The sequence below is a fragment of the Toxotes jaculatrix genome, chromosome 11 (assembly GCF_017976425.1).
Source record: "Toxotes jaculatrix isolate fToxJac2 chromosome 11, fToxJac2.pri, whole genome shotgun sequence".
NCBI classification, from domain to species: Eukaryota; Metazoa; Chordata; class Actinopteri; family Toxotidae; genus Toxotes; species Toxotes jaculatrix.
Window position 1 is genome coordinate 9743447 of NC_054404.1, and position 18085 is coordinate 9761531.

At 39.4% G+C, this 18085-nt stretch overlaps 1 protein-coding gene across 1 annotated transcript in view; it reads right to left on the reverse strand.

Moving 5' to 3' along the window:
• The window catches only part of sorcs3b (sortilin related VPS10 domain containing receptor 3b), a 42852-nt gene that overhangs the window by 4544 nt on the left and 20223 nt on the right, over window positions 1-18085 (reverse strand). Inside the window, exons 3-26 of the mRNA XM_041049600.1 lie at window positions 15794-15893; window positions 15478-15636; window positions 15213-15286; window positions 14293-14357; window positions 13524-13642; window positions 11624-11713; window positions 11178-11357; window positions 10347-10493; window positions 9303-9405; window positions 8807-8883; window positions 8591-8682; window positions 7660-7767; window positions 7279-7396; window positions 6943-7076; window positions 6253-6366; window positions 5491-5662; window positions 4145-4331; window positions 3699-3832; window positions 3225-3348; window positions 2801-2913; window positions 2327-2461; window positions 2064-2163; window positions 1029-1134; window positions 754-914 (exon numbers count right to left, since the gene is read on the reverse strand). Coding sequence (XP_040905534.1) covers window positions 754-914; window positions 1029-1134; window positions 2064-2163; window positions 2327-2461; window positions 2801-2913; window positions 3225-3348; window positions 3699-3832; window positions 4145-4331; window positions 5491-5662; window positions 6253-6366; window positions 6943-7076; window positions 7279-7396; window positions 7660-7767; window positions 8591-8682; window positions 8807-8883; window positions 9303-9405; window positions 10347-10493; window positions 11178-11357; window positions 11624-11713; window positions 13524-13642; window positions 14293-14357; window positions 15213-15286; window positions 15478-15636; window positions 15794-15893 — 2912 coding nt within the window. The remainder of the gene's footprint in view (window positions 1-753; window positions 915-1028; window positions 1135-2063; window positions 2164-2326; window positions 2462-2800; window positions 2914-3224; window positions 3349-3698; window positions 3833-4144; window positions 4332-5490; window positions 5663-6252; window positions 6367-6942; window positions 7077-7278; window positions 7397-7659; window positions 7768-8590; window positions 8683-8806; window positions 8884-9302; window positions 9406-10346; window positions 10494-11177; window positions 11358-11623; window positions 11714-13523; window positions 13643-14292; window positions 14358-15212; window positions 15287-15477; window positions 15637-15793; window positions 15894-18085) is intronic.

An 18085-nucleotide genomic window follows, 5' to 3' on the forward strand; every position in this document is an offset into this window, starting at 1 on the left:
TTTTGTATTCAAAACAGATGCTCAGTGATGTGTTTTTAGGGCAATAAAATGTTAATCAGTATCAGTCTCCTAGAGTGACAGTCATCCCTTAAATCCTGTATTAATGTGTCTGAGTAGTGCACAGATATAAATATTCTGTGTTTATTTTAGTCTTGGCATAAAAAAAACTGCATCACAGCTGCCACGCTGCTTTTTAACTGAATTTTCTACATCCAAAAATACATTGAAATAGTAAATCAGTGATGGAAAGTAACTGTACATTTACTCAAGGACTGAACCCAAAGTACATGTACTTTACTACAGTGTTTCAGTTTTACACGACTTTACTCCTAGTACATTTCAGAGGGAAATACTGTACAGTTTACTCCTCGACATTTATTTTCTACCTGCAGTTACTTTACAGGCAAAGATTTTTAAAAACCTACAATAAGAATATAAAATCCAATGAATCGCTAATTAATTAAACCACCCAACAGTTAAAAAAATAATTAGCTCTACATTAAAATGGGTAAAGCATTAAAATGCTGCTTACATGTTCCTGTATTAGTAATAATAATTTAATAGTATGATATATAATAATTTACAGAGCCTGTTTTGGTTGAATAGTGAGTGCTTTTACTTTTATACTCTGCCGGGTTTTTATGAAACAGACAATTTTTAAATTGTACTATCACTACTTTAACTCAAGTAAAAGATCGTAATACTTCTGCTTAGAATACTGTAGTAGTAGTACTAGATGTGTAGTTGATGTACCTCTGCTCCTGGCCTCCAGATCTTTTGCCATGAGTTCTTTTGGAGAAGGAAACTCACTGAGCTTCACCTTGGACATGTTGTCATTCTGACCGACTGTGCTGATCACTTCCGGTTCTTTCTCGTGACTGTCCTCAGTCTGAACATGGATCCAAGGGATTTTCCTACATACAAGGCGACAGTAGACCAACTATGTAACGTTTATAAAGATAATTATTTGGTTTTAAGACTTACAGATGAAATCAATGCAATTTACTGTCTTATTTGTGTGAACACACCTTTTGAACTTGTAGATGAAGAATGCAGCTAAACCAACAAATACCACAGTGAGCAGCATGAGCATGGCGGACCCACTGTGGATGGAGTTTGAATCCACAAGTGGCGCTGAAAGAAAAACACGCCAAAATAAGTGTCACATTTTAAGCAAGACAAATGCGTTAACACCTTCCTGTTTTTTTCTGAGCCATATCTCATTTCAGGGAGATTACTTCCATTACCCCATGTCATGTAACAACTGCAGGTACAGTTTTAAGAGTCGTTCTCTGCATGTTATCCCCTCTGGGTATTAAAAGGAACCTTTAGGAGGTCCGCTACCTCTCCCTGGGGTCCGTCATGCAGGTAGCTTATGCATAGTCATGCATAAGCTTTTTAAATGCTGAGATGCAATATTCAAAGTATTTCCCCACACCGCCTATCTCCTACTCTCCTTCTGAGAGAAGCCTATGAAGTCTATGACCTTTCTGGATCATTTTAAAGGCAACCCAGACCTTTGTATGCAGACACAAATGAAGACAGATCCGTTGGTGGATGAAAAGGGTAAAGCCACGCAGGGTTGATCGACACGTTTTTGCGATATGCTAATGACCCGGTGACCCTGCTGATTTCCTCAGTGCATACCAAATGCCTTCTTTGTCAATCATGTCATTGATTGGCTGATTTCAAAGAGAACTACTGTCTCACAGCCTCAGGTGCAAAAGTGATTTACTGTGAATGATATTTAAATCCTGTGATATTCAGCATCATGTGAATCTCACTCAGGGAACACTGTTGTCTTAGTCTTGTTTTATGTTTTTTCAGTGTTTGGGTAGAAGTCAGTGTCAAATCATCCCAGGAAAGATACATGGCTTATCTTTAGCACATCAGCGAGCAGAACAAATGTGCTGTGGATGTGTAGACATGCCGTACTAAACTGGCATAAATTAAGCCTAAGGCTTTTTTGGATGCTTTGTTTTCATGTACTTGCAAGAGGTTTTTAAATGTAACAATTACAAGTGAGTCCAAGTGAGCAGAATAAGCTAAGGTCTAAAACTTACCCAAAGTTTGCTGAGTCATGTACACGACAATGCGAATATCAGCTTTCAGCTCAAACTGGATCAGGCCTTGGTTCAGGGCAGTGACAAAAATATCCGATATCTATTTTTTAACACAAACACAAAAAACAAAAACATTATGAGATATGCAGCAATAAATAAAAACAAATCCCTCCAAGATTACACATCACATAAAATAAAATACACGTACACATAAAAGTTCACATGGTAACTAACTCAGTATTTCTAGATTTCATGGTTCTTACTGTATCTAGAGCCTCGTCACTCCTTCTCTTCTGATCACTTGCTGTATGCTCATCAGGCAGGATAAAGAGCTCTGCTGTAGATGGAAGTCCCGGGTACAGAGACACCAGGAGCTGATCTTCAGGAACCCCAGACACCTGCAGTGACAGGGCAACACAACCGGCAGATATAACTCCACTAAAGAGCTTAAAGTTTGGACTGATGCCTCCAAACTTTGGACAATAAAGTCAAAACTGACTCTGTCCCATGGCAGATTTTGACATCAGTTTCAATTCAAATTCACACTGGGTGACTTTGTCGGGTTGCTGTCGTCAGAGGTAAACTAAAAAAAGAACAAATTTTTCACATGGACCATAAAACATCATGACTGTTATATCAATACTGCACACAGGTATAAAATAGTAATGACCCTGAAAGCCACTGGTGGCTGATGTTGGCTCCAGGAAAGATCTCAGAGCAATAGGGACTTGATGTACCTGTGACAGAGCTGTCCGCACCACACGGCCTATGTCCTCCCTCCACTCGGGGATGTCAGGATTGTGCTCGTCAAGCGCTGGTGAGAACGACAACAGCAGCGACCTGAAGAAGTCTGGAAAAATGGTGAAGTGGTGTCTATTAGAACATGAATGCTACTTCTGGTTTAGTTTTTGATTAATCTGATGTGCGGTTTTGTCTTTTTTCATTTGGCAACATATGCCTTGAAGTTAATTGCTCCTCAAGATTTCGTGTTCGTTTACTGTGACATTTTATTCATTAGATAACTCCACGTTGACATCACTGTGGCGCCGTTTGCAGTGTGGACTGAGAGGCATCTTACTTTCCCCGAGATAGCGTATTGCATATTCATGTAACGTGCACTGCATCAATTAAAGTGCGTTGAAGACTGTCTCCTCCACTCACCTTTAACAGTTATAACTTTTGAATCCTGCATCATGGTGCTCCCAGAAGCAACCTGGACTGTGACCTTGTTTTTTCCCTCTCTCTGAAACGTGTATGAGATGCTTCCCTCCAAGGTTATAATGGGCTGGAATTCAAAAGGAAAAACACAGAAAATTACACAGAAAAACCCACATCCTCTCAGCTGAATATAGAATACTATGTACATGCAGCCCTTGACATACTGTATAATGAGGGAGTGCTGCAGTGAGCACAATCAACGTGATAAATAAATATGATCAGCCATCTTAGCTGGATCCTTCATAAAGATGCAGGGCAGTCACGTGCAGTTACATTTTACAGGATTTGTGTGAAAGCCCTGCAGATTTACGCATTGTACAAGGGCATCAAGAAGGGAGCAGGAGGATGGAAAAGACCACAGTAAACAGGATATACAGTGTGTGTGGAACAACAGTGGGAGGAGGAGAAGCTTCTCACCTCGGAGCTGTTGTCAAACCACCAGAAGAAGGTCAATGTTCTGGTGTGAGTCGGCCAAACCACCACAGTCAGATTAGCCTCCTTCCCCCTGATGGCTACAATAGGAACGGAGAGATATACACGCTCCACCGGACCTGAGGCACACATCCACCCATACAGGCATGCACACATGTGTGAAGACAAATAAATGCACACACACACACACACACACACACACACACAAAACACACAGAAATTCAGCAAACTGAATATTCTTGTTATCACAGATGATGTACATTTATCTCCAGGTGTGTGCTTTTGCCTTTTTCAAGTATAAAATGCATAAAAGTAATGCAAACATGTCTGAATTAAATTCAGCAGAGTGGGAACGTGACTATCCATGAAAGAGAAGGCGTTCATGCTATATGCACTGCCACAGGAATGAGTAATGTTTCTTATTCACATACTGGTGATGTGTAAAAACAGTGTGCTGCTGTCAGATCCCTGGCTGTTTTCAGCTGAAGCTGTCACTCGGTAAATCCCAGTCGTTCTGTAGATGTGCTTGATGCCATCATCAGTCCTGCTCAGGTTAGAGTATGTGATCTTGATGCCGTCCCCAAAGTCTAGCTGGATGCTAGTCCTCAGTGAGTCTCCCTGTGGAGGGACGTTAAGACATGGCATCTGTCACCACGACTTAGGTCAGGATACTTCAATTAGAACACATACAAGTGAAGTAAACACAGTCCACTACTAAAGTGCTTGGGCTGAGAAGTCGTATAAGCCGTGTCACAAACACTTTGTAGGTGAATTTGAATGGAAGGAGACAGAAATTCAGCTGAGAAAGAAGAAAAAAGTAAAGTGAGCTACAGAGGTGAAAGAAGTCATAAAAGTGTTCCAAAGTAAGAAGGACAGCTTAGTTTTTGTCTGGCCCCATCTTGATAAATGATAAACTCATCCAAAACAATTAATGAATTTCCATGATTAGTGTTTTTCACCCAAATGAGAAAAAACACTTTCTCACCCCCAGTGACATCTAGTCATGCAGATAGCTTTGGTTGTATGCCTAGAGATATCTGTTCTGTGAGATTTCTGCAGCCACACTAATAATAATAGGTTAAGGGTGCTTGATCTGTGGTGCTCACAGCAATGAAAAATTTAATTTAAAGAATCAGCAACAACTTGTCTTTCTAGCATCAGTGTTCCCATTACTCTGGATAATCCACAGAACACACTTTCCGCAGGTTTATTTAGTCTATTTTTCAGAAGGAAGTAGTTCCAATATAAACTGTTCACAGTGAGAGCTGAGGATTATCCAGAGTTAATGAGGACATTGTTTGATTCTTTTTTAATTCACCACAAACAAAATTCCATTTACCCCCACAGCATTAGGCTGGAGGCAGAAATCTCAGTGATATCTCAGAACTTGGGCAAATAAAAACAAAACTATCTGCAAGGCTACACCAGAGGTGGGAAAGTATGTTTTTAGCCATGCTGGTGACATGGCTCTAGGGATGGTCATGTCTGTACTTCCACCATCTCAACAACTAGTGAATGGATTGCCATGAAATTTTCAACAGGAATTCATAGTTCTCAGATGATGTATCCTAATGACTTTGGTGATCCTGACTTTTCCTCTTGTGGAATTTGGCTCAGACATTCATTGTATCCAGAGGATGAATCTGTGTGACTCTGATCATCACCTGACTTTTACTGTAGCGCCACCATGAGGGTTAGGGCTGATGTAATAAGCCTGACTTTTCTTGTAAACCTACTTCCTTCAACACTACAGTGACTTTTAAGTGATATGACTCACATCGTCCAGGTAGACCATGAAGGTAACGTTGCTTCCAACGGTGGCTCTGAGCTCTCCTTGACTGGTGGACAGCCGGAGGCCTCGAGGTGGTCTGGGACGACATGCCTGCCTCCTCGGTGAGTACACGTTCTTCCCTCCCTCCTTACAGTTATTGGACAAAACCTTCCGATACCTTTGAAAGGTTAAAAGTGTCGTTAAAGTTAGTGTTGGGAGTTCCATGTTGTATACTAACACCATACAGTATGTACTTTATATTAATTTTTATAGTATACAATGAATTCCGTGAGTGGACATCAATCAAGCTGCAACTTTGATGAATTATTTTGTCGATTAAAGTTCACAAAGACAGCAAAATTGTAGTTTTTTTTCCTGAACCTGTTTTACCACCATCACCATTAGGAATTTGTTTTAATTTATTCCAGTTCTGAGCAGCTCCTCAGTTTCATCTCTGCAATTATTTGTGGGACAATAATGTCCATCAGCAGCACATAGATTTAGTATGCGCATTCCCCTCTTTGAGTGTTCTTAATTCTGTCACTTTTCAAGTGTGAACACACTGCATACTCAACACCTGCTTAACATTATTATGTATTATGGAACTGGGACACAGTAGGTCACTTTTTTCAGTTCTTCTCAGTCTTTTTTCTGAACCACTGAGGAGGCGAAACATTATTTTCTGTTTGTGTTCTTGACAACATGACAAACAAGCGGGACTAGAATAATATCTTTTTGTGATAGGTTGAACATTGGGGGGGCACTTACCCTGTGCTGTTAAGGTAGCTTTGGCTGGTGCTACAGCTTTTAGCAGCACCATTTGGATTAAACCAAAAAGCAGGGGAGCACTTCCCATCCGCCTGGCGCTCCCACCCATAATCACTGCCAAAAAACACAACACTTCATAAAATGATAAATACTGCTACTCAAATAATCTAGCTTCTACAAGCTTTTGTAGTGGGGCAAATGCTTCGTAGTTGGAGCTTCATGGAATATTTTAAGACCATAACTAGAGACATGATTGTCAGACAAGCAGGATCAAAGAGAATTTCAGACAGATGGATAAAAGATATCTAAAATTCATTTAGCAATTCATTATTAATTGAATTCTAATAAGTCACTTGACATTATGCAAATTCCAGTAGCATGATGAAAGTCCCTAACTTCCATCTACAATTTCCGAACTATAATTAGATTCAATGAATACACTCATCAGTTATCCAGTAAATATGCGATGTAAAATGGGTATTAAGGCATATGAAGTTCAGCAAACTGATACTTCTGTTTTTGATTACAAGTGTCTACAAGCATCCGTTAATTAAGTACAATTGAATTCGATTTTCAAAAGAGAGGGACTGTTTTGTAAACATGTAATGAAAGAAATTAAGGATCACCGAGGATAAAAGTCTGAGTTACAGTTTAGTCCCAGTTGGGAAAGCTGAGAGAAGTAGTCATTACCATTCAAAGTCATAGGCTGTGCAGAGGCACGGCTCAGAGGAATAGATCCTAGAATAGTCCTGGACCAGCATGCAACGGTTGCCTGGCCTGCGCTTCATAAAGATCTGCTTCTCACCCATCACACACAGCTCTCCCTATCAAACAAAGAAAAAGAGGATCTAGTTTTTCCACATGACTAAAAGTAACTTGAAAAAAAGAGAGGGAGAAGACAGAAAATGGAAAGAAAAATTCCTGTTCATGCATTAAGCGAGTGCACTGTGTTTATACTGACAATGGACAAACATGCATCTCTGCAAGCTGACAATGAATCAATAATGTTTAATATTGCTGTTACACCTTGTTGTGAAGGTGCCATGTTTGATAATCTCCATCCATGCATCTCCTGCTAAAGATGCCCTTGTAGTCAATCTTGATCAGCTGCCACTCTGACCGATGGCTGAAGTGTCCGAAGAATCTGGAAGATGATTCAACAAAATGCAAATTTCAGATGAGACAATCCTGAGACACAGATATACAGGTTAGAGATTTGACTATGTATCAAGAGAAAATCTGAAGTCTGTCACTTATCTTGACAAGACAACTTTCCCTTTAATAAAAAGTTTTAGTCATTGGGGAGAATCAAGCGTACCCAAGTGTTTACATCAACAGAGAAGCTAATTCTTCAAGCATGATATTTGTTTTATTCCTCCTGGACTTTACTTTTCTGTCTCTGCTTACGTGATAATGTGATTGTCAGATTCTGGCTCCATTAAAACCCCATCCACATACAGAGGTGCCAAAGAGAAACTGTGACGGTCCCACTTCTTTCCTTCATCAAGACTGATCCTGCATGTAAAAACAAAAAAACAACACCTGTCAGTGCATGAACATCTGTCCATCCACATTCATCTATCTGTGGTGGATTAATATATATATATATTTTTAAGTATGCATAGAACGTCAAGCATCACAAGCACATGACTTAAACAGTGAAAAAAAAGGCAAAAAGAAATATGATAAGAGATTTCAGGTCATTTAGCTTTTGCCACGGTTGAAAAATGAAGCACCTTGGATTCTCTGCAATGTGAAAAATTATCTCGACAACAGGCTGAACAATAGAACAAATGTTCCTTGGCACAGCTAAATTTCTGAAGATGACAACACAACAGAAAAGAGAGATATGGCTCAGGTTGTAACATTAGACATAGATTTGGGGGGTTTCAAATCACCTTTCTCAGAGCTTAATCACTTTTGACAGGGCTGTGGTGTGCAGGGACATCAAAGTAGATAGTGTTACAAAGCTCCCACAATATGAGGGAGTTATGAGGGCATCCTCAGTCTCATATTTCCACCCCGCTCTACTTCTCATTTACATAAAAGCACTCAAACCATCATATCCAACCAAGAGTGCAAAGCCATAACAGACTCTCTTCTGTTGGAAATGATTCAGATTCTGTTTTGAAGCTGCAGAGCCGATACAATAATCATGCAAACTTGGTCCATCAGCATTTCAAAACATTAAATGTGATCATATGCTGCATCAAATTCGCCCGCCCCTGCAAAAATAATGAAATTATAGCAAGTAATTTCCCTATACAACTCCAGCACCTACAGTTCCTATCTAAAGTTATTATGACGTCAGCGATTGTTGAAGAGTGGCTACACCTACCATAAGTGTCGAATTGGCGTCGCTGCATGTAAGACTGCCAGCAGCGCCCCTCCATTGTCAAGAAACCAAATGTTGTGCTCTTCATCAAAAATCTGCATTGATGCACATTGGGGAAAAAAAACACAATTGTGCCACTTATGAAAACACACTTTGAATATGAATTCATCATCTGTTTAAGGTAAACACATGCAGTGTGTAGACCAACATGGCTCTCACCTGTCTCCAGCTATTGCCTGCATCCGATGTTATAAACATCCCAAGGTTGGTGGAGGACAGCTCTGTTCCGATATTCCCTGAGCACAAAAACATGAATAATTTCACTCCATGTGTATTTACATAGCAAAGACTCCACAACCCGCCTACAAGTATATGCACAATCACCAGATAACATCATTAGAGTTATTTTGTATGAATCTGTGTATGTCCTCATACTCCACCGGAGGACACATTTATGACTTACTGCAATTTAATCACTTCACGCAAAATATGAGATCTAGGGGCTGAAGTTTCAGTGTCTGATTTCAATGACAGAAAGAGGGCACTGTGTGATTAGTATTGTGTGTTTCTGTGGTTGCACTGATACAATTCAATGCATTTACCTGAGCAACTAGGAATACCCCCGGTGCTGAAAAATTAGTCTCACCATTTCTGTCAGCTCTAATGTGATCATTTGGACCTATTAAATAGATGCACGACCTTTAGGTATCCCTACCTGTAGCCACAATGATTCCTGGAACAGTTTTTTTGCTGGTGATGGGTCCAGATGTGTAGGGATTCTCCGACATCTCCAGATGAAGATGCAGCGAACAAAATGGCTGTCAACAAAAAGGATTCCAATACAGCACAGGATGAGACGCTATGTATCAGTCAGATCTTAACAGAAGCAATTATAATTAGCTTTGCCTTCAAACTATTCTTCCCATTGAGAGAAAAGCGCTAACATTTTCAGAGACCATTTATAAAACAAAGATACTTTGTTCTTCTCATCTACGCTGCCAAAAAAAAAGAAAAGAAAGAAAGAAAATGGCTGAGAGGACACAGAGGGCATTTGAATTGTTTCATTCTAAAGCAAACAAGGCATGTAATTAAAATTCCCCAAGATGCACTGATAAAACTCGAACACACTGAATCACACATACACACACACGAAAACATCAATAAGGCTTTTTAAACAGCTGAGGTTGTGTGTGTGTGTGTGTGTGTGTGTGTGTGTGTGTGTGTGTGTGTGTGTTGGGGGGGGGTCGTTCAGAAAGCATAATTTATAATAGTCACCTGTATAAGACAGTGTTAGATTGTAACCTGTATTAAATGAACAATATACATTATTTCAAACAGTCTCTAGAGAACATACTGACTGGATTAGGTGAATATCATACCTGCTGAATAACAACAGGGCAACGTAATTTAATTCAGTGTAATCTAACATTCATTAGTCCAGTGTGACTACAGGTAGTAAATTGAAATCACAGAGGTTAATGGACAGTCTGGACCCCTGAAACTAAATGCGATGACTCCCTGTGCCTTACACTGATAATAAGAACATTCCAGCCAAGCATCTCCTCTGCCATTTAAGAGGCTAAAAAGGCAAGCTGATGCTGAAGCTGGCACCTGGCCTTGTGCAAATGTGGCTCTGAATCAAAGAACATCCAAAGCACAGCTGATGAGGTTGAAACATTTGATGAATGATATATGTCATAAGCTTCATTCCGCATGAATAAGAGCATTCATTCACTGCTGCCCAAAGGCTCACACTCACCAGAATGCAGTGAATGTTATTTCCAGCCACATCAGTGGCAGGAGCCGGCAGAAGGGCCCATGTTTGTCCCTTGTTGTAGGTGATAAAAGTCTTGATGTGATTATCCACCAGTTTGTTGGCGAAATACATGCCATTTATCCCCTCAACCTATGAAGGAAAAGAGAAAAAGGACTATGATTTCATACCTTATCACAGTTTTATTATATTATCGATATATTGTATTGCTTATTACTGCAGCTGTATGTTTAAAAATGTACTCATGGTTTAAGGGACTTTCCAGATTTAACATCATTTACTGAATTTATAGATAAAATTATTGCTCAATAATCAGAAAAGAGAAAAAGTAAAAAAAGTACAATATGTCCCTCTTAAATGTGTTGGCATAGAAATATGAAGAAGCATAAATTGGAACTCAAGCAAAGTACTTCAATTATACCTGGAAAGGAACTAAGTACAGTAAATGTATTTAGTTCCTTGCCATCACTGTGTTTGAGTCACTTATCAAGAAAAATTGCCAAATGTTTGTTGGTAAAAATGTTTTGCTGCTTTTATATGATTTTGAAAAAGCCTTAGGTTTAGGTTTTAGACTGCTGGTCAGAATAAGTGAGCAAAAGTCAAATGAAAAATATTAGGACCATTTTTCAGTTTCTTAATATTTTATAGACAAATGGATTAATCAATCAATTGATGAATAATGAAAATAATTGCTACTCTAGCCATAATCACAGCTTAGTAAATTCACAGACGTTTTCTACTTCTATGTGCTTTAACAGGAAGGGGAATTTGTGGTGCTGCAACAGCAGCAGTCCATGAACAAGACTAACTACACACCTTATAAAAGTCGACCAGTAGGTTACCGGCGGGTCCTCGGCTGGTTCTCAGATTTTCTAATGAAAGAGTAAAGTAGACCCCAGGGGAGTCTGAGATGTACAGGCTGTAAGTGTTGTTCTGATTCCACTCCTGAACTGCAGCAAAGACCTGCTTCTCATCTGTGCTGATGATATGCATGTCCTGTAGGAGGGTGTGGGTGAGAGAAATAGAGACAGATAGAAAGAGAGATTGGGTGAGAATGACAGGTGTAAGCCACTAAACACAAAAGAGGCCATATACTGTCGAGAAGCATTTTTTAATAAAGACGGACATTTCTTCACAAGGGTAAACTGTTAACACTAAAAAAAAAAAGAAGAAACAAAAGTGATTCAAAAACAAGAATCATGCTTCTTTATGAAAATACAGCTTTTATTATTTGACAGCTATTCAATGTCTTTGGAGCTTACCTTTGGCAGACAATATTTAGGTAACTTCATCCGCTGGAAGGATTCTCTCATGTAGGAGACAAAGTAGCTGGCTCGTCCTGACTTTGTTACCTTCGCAGTGAAGACAAAGCTTTGTCATTCTTTAAACAGAACATATACACGTTTTAGTTTGAGGTCAGTAATTTTAATGTATACGTTTCCACTTTGACCGATGCCATGAGTAGGTTTTTTTTTTTTTTACTACACAGAGAGGACTGTGTAGACTGTCTAGAAAAAAAAAGAAAACAAAACAGGATGGGGGTTCCACCAGGACGTACAGTATGTGAGAGAATTGTCCAACTTCCCAAATGTGACTCTGTTGTGAAATGAGGACATTAAGCTAAAACATTTCCTGAAGGAGGTGTATTAATTCACAACGCATGACTGACTCGATAAAACGCTTGCAATTTTATTCTGCTTTCCACACTGTTGAAAGCTGAATAAAATTACAAGCACAACAGAAATAATTATCATTATCTCAATTAGTCCAAAGCTAAGAGGCACTGAAGATTGTGTTGGCTTTATCTACTGTGCGGCTTGAAGATCTTAATGCACTACCTCTTTCCCATCCACTTACAGGCAGGGCAACACTACTTGATTGCTTATTTTCTAATCAACTAGAAGGATGGTGTTTGTCCCCCAACACACTACATTAGGACTCTAATGGAATAATCTATCGAAAATCAATGAGCTGCATTTTCCCAGGCCACATTTTTGAGGATGTTGCACTTGGCTGTTCCTTCTCTCCCAAGAGACTTTGGAGGTGTTGAAGACTGCTTATTTCGTTGTAGCCCAATCGATAACCTCATTACTCTTTGTCAAGTTAAATCCAACTGCCCCAAGCAATGAAAGTCACAAGAAAGTCATCTGTGTCACCACAGCTCCACGCAGACACTCTCTCTCTGCGTGTCCTGTTATTTTCACCAGCATCTTCCTCATGTCTGCCTCTGCCTTGATGGTCAATCTCATCTCAGCTAAATGCAATTTGGGCATTTTATTGAATCACCATTTCTGAATCACACTGTGATATATATATATATATATATATATATATATATATATATATATTTTTTTTTTTTTTTTTCATACGTTTTCATTCTGCAGCCATTCCAATCAAGTCTGTGGATTAAGTGTGCTGAAAGTGAAACTGGGTCACTGCTAAAGTATTGCTGCTGCAACATCATATCATATCAAAAGATTAAATCTGTGGATAAATAAATTAAAAAGGAACAGCAAACATTTAGGGGTGTTATTCCAAATGAAAGAGTGCAAAATGATTTACTACAAACACAAAGCCCTTGAAAACTGCTGTCATTTTATTTTTCTCTTCCTGAAATTTAGCTGGAGTCGACCAAGGATGACCAAATGCACCAAGGCTGACCAAGACAGAGAAAATTACTTAGCTGTGGATGAAAATCAATGACAGTTGAGGGCATTTGAAAATTAAATTTCTAATAATGACCCTGAATGCCACTATCTAATTGGAGTCAGAGTCAGAGTGAATGGTAATAAGGACACCCATCCATCTATTCACAGTTCCTTTGCCGTGTGCTCTCAGCGAGCAAACATTTTTCAGGCATGGAGTATGTCTGTGCGGAAACTCAAACACTGAGTGTGCCTTGACATGAATGAGACAAAACATAATCAAAACACACACTGGGCCAGTGGGGAACAGGTGCATTGGGGAAAGCCATTATGTGGGTTTTGATGGAAAAGCATGGATTGGATGCACAAGAGACCAAAACAAAAAACAAACAAAAAAAACAAAAACAAAAAAAAACCACAAGAAAATCAGAGTTCAAGGAGACAGTAGCCTTTGCATGAAAGGATGAAGACAGCTGGTTTAGTTTAATTTAGAAAAGTAATCTATTACTACACAAACCTGTGTGAAAACATATTCATCCTGTACAACCAATGAGTTGGTGTCTACATGTCCAGGAAAGAGGTACTGTCTGTTGCCTTCTGTGCATCGTTGGGCTCTGCACTTCACGTACTGAGCGCCTGCAAAGAGTCAAAAGGAAATCAATCAGAACTAAATTACATCCATTTACTATCCGACAGTACTTTGTATGCACTGGAGCTACCATACAGTATGTATACGATAAATATGCTTTAAGTTCACTGTTCTGAAACAACTTTACACTTGGGTAACTATATGAAAAATATGGAGAAAATCTTGGACCACGAATACAAGACAGAGGGCACTTTCCAAATGAGCTGAGATTCAGGATACAGCAGAAGCTTTTGCAGTGTGTTACACCACTAAAAAAGTTAAGGATGTTATTGTGTGAGACAAAAACAGTTTGTATGCTAATTCAGATACAGATTTTTCTCACAACAGGAGGAATATGAGTATCTTTTCCAATGCAGGAGACCCATATAATTGGTGTAAGAGAATATACCATGCTGCTTAGAAGAGGGGAGTTAAGGTTTGTCTATGAGACACAGGGGATAGATTTAGGAGAAGAAACATCAATCAACCCGCTAAAACTCTCCATTTTTGTCAGGAGACACCTATTATGCTTCACTATACTTCAGGGACCATTCTGAACAGCAGAACGGGTCTCATCTTCCCTGTGACCTCGCTCTAAATGAGAGGCAAGGGGTCCTGTGGGTCTTGCTACTGTGGCGGACTGGAGTGCTGCACTCACGGCCTTTTGCGATGAGCGTCTCAATGTGGACCACATCGGATTCTTTGTCCAGCCCCATTACCGCCCTTGAAAGAGCCGGCGGAGGAGAAGATAGAGAGGAGCAGGAAGAGGTGATGGGAAAGAAGAGGTAAAATGAGAATGAGAAGAAGAGAGAGGAAGGCTAGGTTGAGTATCAGAGCTGTAGATGGACATCGCTATTCTGTGAAACCAAAACAAGATGTTTTTATCTCCAGTAAATCAGTCAGCGTAGAATCTGCGGCACCAGCAGCAATTAATCTCAATTCACCAAAGCATCAACAGAGGAAACAACAAGGAGGAGTGGGGGGTAACAAAACCCTTCCCATAAATATCTACCATAGCAAATGTGTGTTGTTATTAAATTGCAGGTAGCTGCAACACCATTTTGAAAAATAACTATTTGATGTAATACGCGTGAAGGAATGGTTTTCAAGAGCACAAACAATGCATTGTTTCGGGTGCCACCATACCCACTGCGCTCTTCTTATTTGTCAGATGTCTCGCAATTCATGCATGTAGAGAGAAGATGTCCTCCAACCAGTGTCCTTTCTTTCCCAGCTAAAAAACACTCTTGGGTTTGACACATACCATGACAAAGAGGGATAAACAGGCTCACATCAATATTCACTGCCTTGTGCCTGAGCAGTCGAGATTACTAAATGACATCGACAACAAAAACAGCATGTCATGTTTGTGCTATGGAAAAAGAAGCACAATATTCCTTCAGGTCTACGTGACATGGATATAATCAGTTTTGTGCTTGACTGCCATGGGGGAGATCTGTTTTTGACAAGAGGTCACTGGATCCCTCTGACAGCATAGGGTCGTGAACACTATCATTATGCAAATCAGAATCAATCACTGTACAAGACAGTTCAAAAATAGGATCCACATAATCATACCAGTAGAATCGGCCTGGCATCACGTTGTCGTGAACAAGCTGCCATTTCCTCCCGAAGTCCATTGAACTGTACAGCTGCAAGATAAAATTAGGCCGAACTTCGTCACACTTAAAGTTTTAGGAGGAAGACATTGTTAATGAGCACCGCCACAGCTATCACCACATCCACTGCATAAAAACAAAAATTTTAAAATGGTAATGCATTCAGCATCATATTTTATCTTATCTCCACTTAAAAGTTCATTGCGGATTCACTCAGAAGCTACCTTGCTGTCGTGACTGTAAGCCAGTATCCAGTTCTCCTGTGCCGGGTGGAAGAGCAGGCTCAGGATGTTGAAGTTAATGGGATGCTTCTCAAAGCTTGCCCCTTCATCTGAACTGATGAGAACAGCGCTCTCTACCTCTGGGTCGCTAAGCATCATTATCTAAAGTACAGAGGGCCAGACGAGGGATATGGCATTAGAAGAGGGAGAGAGACAGAGACAGTCATTTGACAGCAATTTTTAAAAAACTGTAATTTGATGTCAGGAATAAGCCTGCAAGAGATCAGGCAGAGGTATAAAGCAACAGGGAAATGCTGACCTTCTGTTTGTTGGTAGGGCAGACATATAGGTAGCTTAAAACTGTCCTTGAACCCACTTTGTCGTTGAGTTTGTTGTAGGTGCTTCCGTAATCAGTGGATCTGGTTAGAAACAAAAACATGTTCCATGTCTGATGAAAAAAGTCCATTAGAGACCTGCCTGAGACAGATTTTAAAGCACCATACAAGTGGTTTGGCATGTTTTAGTCCATTAACTGAAAATCAGTTATTCTTTCCGTGACTGCATCTCCAGAGATTACCATATGTGTTTAGATTGATTTTCTCCCATTCAGGCAGCCCTTTTTGCTTTAAGGAGGGAAAAATCTACTTGCAGAGACTAGCCTCATGCTAATGTACTATTTTTGTTTGTGTTGCTGATGTAAAGCGCTCTGTTGCAATCCTGCTAGAAATGTGCTATACAAAAAAAAGAGCGTGGTTATTACTCCATCAGTCACCTAGTGTAGGTGCTCCTTATTAAACCAACACATTTCAGTACAGGGTAGTGGTAGTCTAGAGTCACACACACATATATATACCCATACAATATATATATGTATGTACATATATACAAGATTTTAAGAAATTTGTTTTTTTTTGTTTTTTTTTTTTTTAATGAAGTGAACTAACTCTAATTAGGTCATCAACATCAGCTATAACTATTTTTCCAGCTGCAATCTTGACATCAGCCCATGCATGTTAATGTCTGGTCTGACTGAAAAATATTGGCAATTGCTAAAGTTGCCAGATCTAGTGAGGAAATCGCAACGCCCTCAACTCTATGTACTGGTTTCAAGATGCACATGTACATGCACAAGCACACAGGTGACAGGACACATATCACTGCCTGACTGTGGGAGACAGTAATGAAAACGTATAGTGCATGCAAGCTGTAAAATACAGAGAAGTGAGAGATGAACATGTTAAATTAGGTAAGGTGCAGGGAAGGACGATGTCAGCTGGTGAAGGTGAAGCAGCATTCAAATTAAACAAGTACATTTTCCTCAAAGATTGGCTGTGCTGATCAAACGAAAGGGGGGCTGCGATTTATGACATCCCCCAGTTTATTCCACTGATCAGTAACCCACCAGGAAACACAGCAATGTGACAGACAAAGGGAAGGAAGTGCAAGAATGCTAACCAAGACAGGGTGAATGTAAATGTTTATGTAAACAATTCAGGTTTCAAACTATTTAAAAATAAATAAATAAATACAAAACTGGTCCTGAAAATGTTTTATGAGGTAGGAAATGCATTCAACAGGTTTGTTAAGTCTCAAGGACGCACATAATGCATTCTGGTGAGTGACACTGAATTTAAACATAAACATAACTCCACAGGGTAAGTTTCTTGTCACTAAGTGGTTTTGCATTAGCGCACAGGGGATAATCTGAAAAAGCTTCTTGCCACTATATTAAAGGAAGCTCTGACTCCTCAAATGCTCTTTGACAATCAACAAGAAAATATGGATATCAAGAGAAGCACAATGCAAGTTTGGTAACATTCTGAATTAAAAAGGCTGACATTTTAATTAGACATTTCCTATTCGAAGCTACAATACCATTCAGCAATAATGAAGCTTTGACAAACACAATATGCAAACTAAACATTCACCATATACATGTCAAGCAAGTCTGAAGTCTTTGCAAGCAGATTTTCATGCTACACTGATATTTAATGAAAACAGCGACTGTCTGTGAGGTAGGAAATCTATTTATGAGTTATGCTTTGGAAAATGGTCTGTACAGTAAATGCAATTTGTAATTTAACGGCTACAACATCCAGCACAGGCATAGTCCTTGAATGTAACAACACTATGAGTGACGAACACACTGTAAGCTTACAATATGTAAGGCATTACTCTCCTTTCATGCTAGCAGATGTCTGTACATTGAAGACAGAGATGAAGGAATTTAAAGACATCCTTTCCAAAGCAGCGGTGAAATCCTCAGTTCAGACAATCATCCAATATTTTTTTATGTTAAATTAGTGCCAGAATGGCAAACATTGGTCCTTTCTGTTTCCAACTGGTTTAAACATTTAGTTTTATCCTCTTTGTATCCAGTTTTCTTTTCAGCAGGGAGAGCTTACGAGTGCTATTATGTTGAAATAGTGCAAACAATTAGCAACAAAAAAGTGGCAAATACAGATTCAAGGTGAAATATATTATAAATAGGAAAAATAAATGACCCAGTTCTTGGCCCTTAGTAATCAAATGGCCCATATGTAAACAAAATCATCTAGGTTTGTCACAACATGTAAAAAAGTACTTGCTTGTCACAGAACAGCCTGTTCCT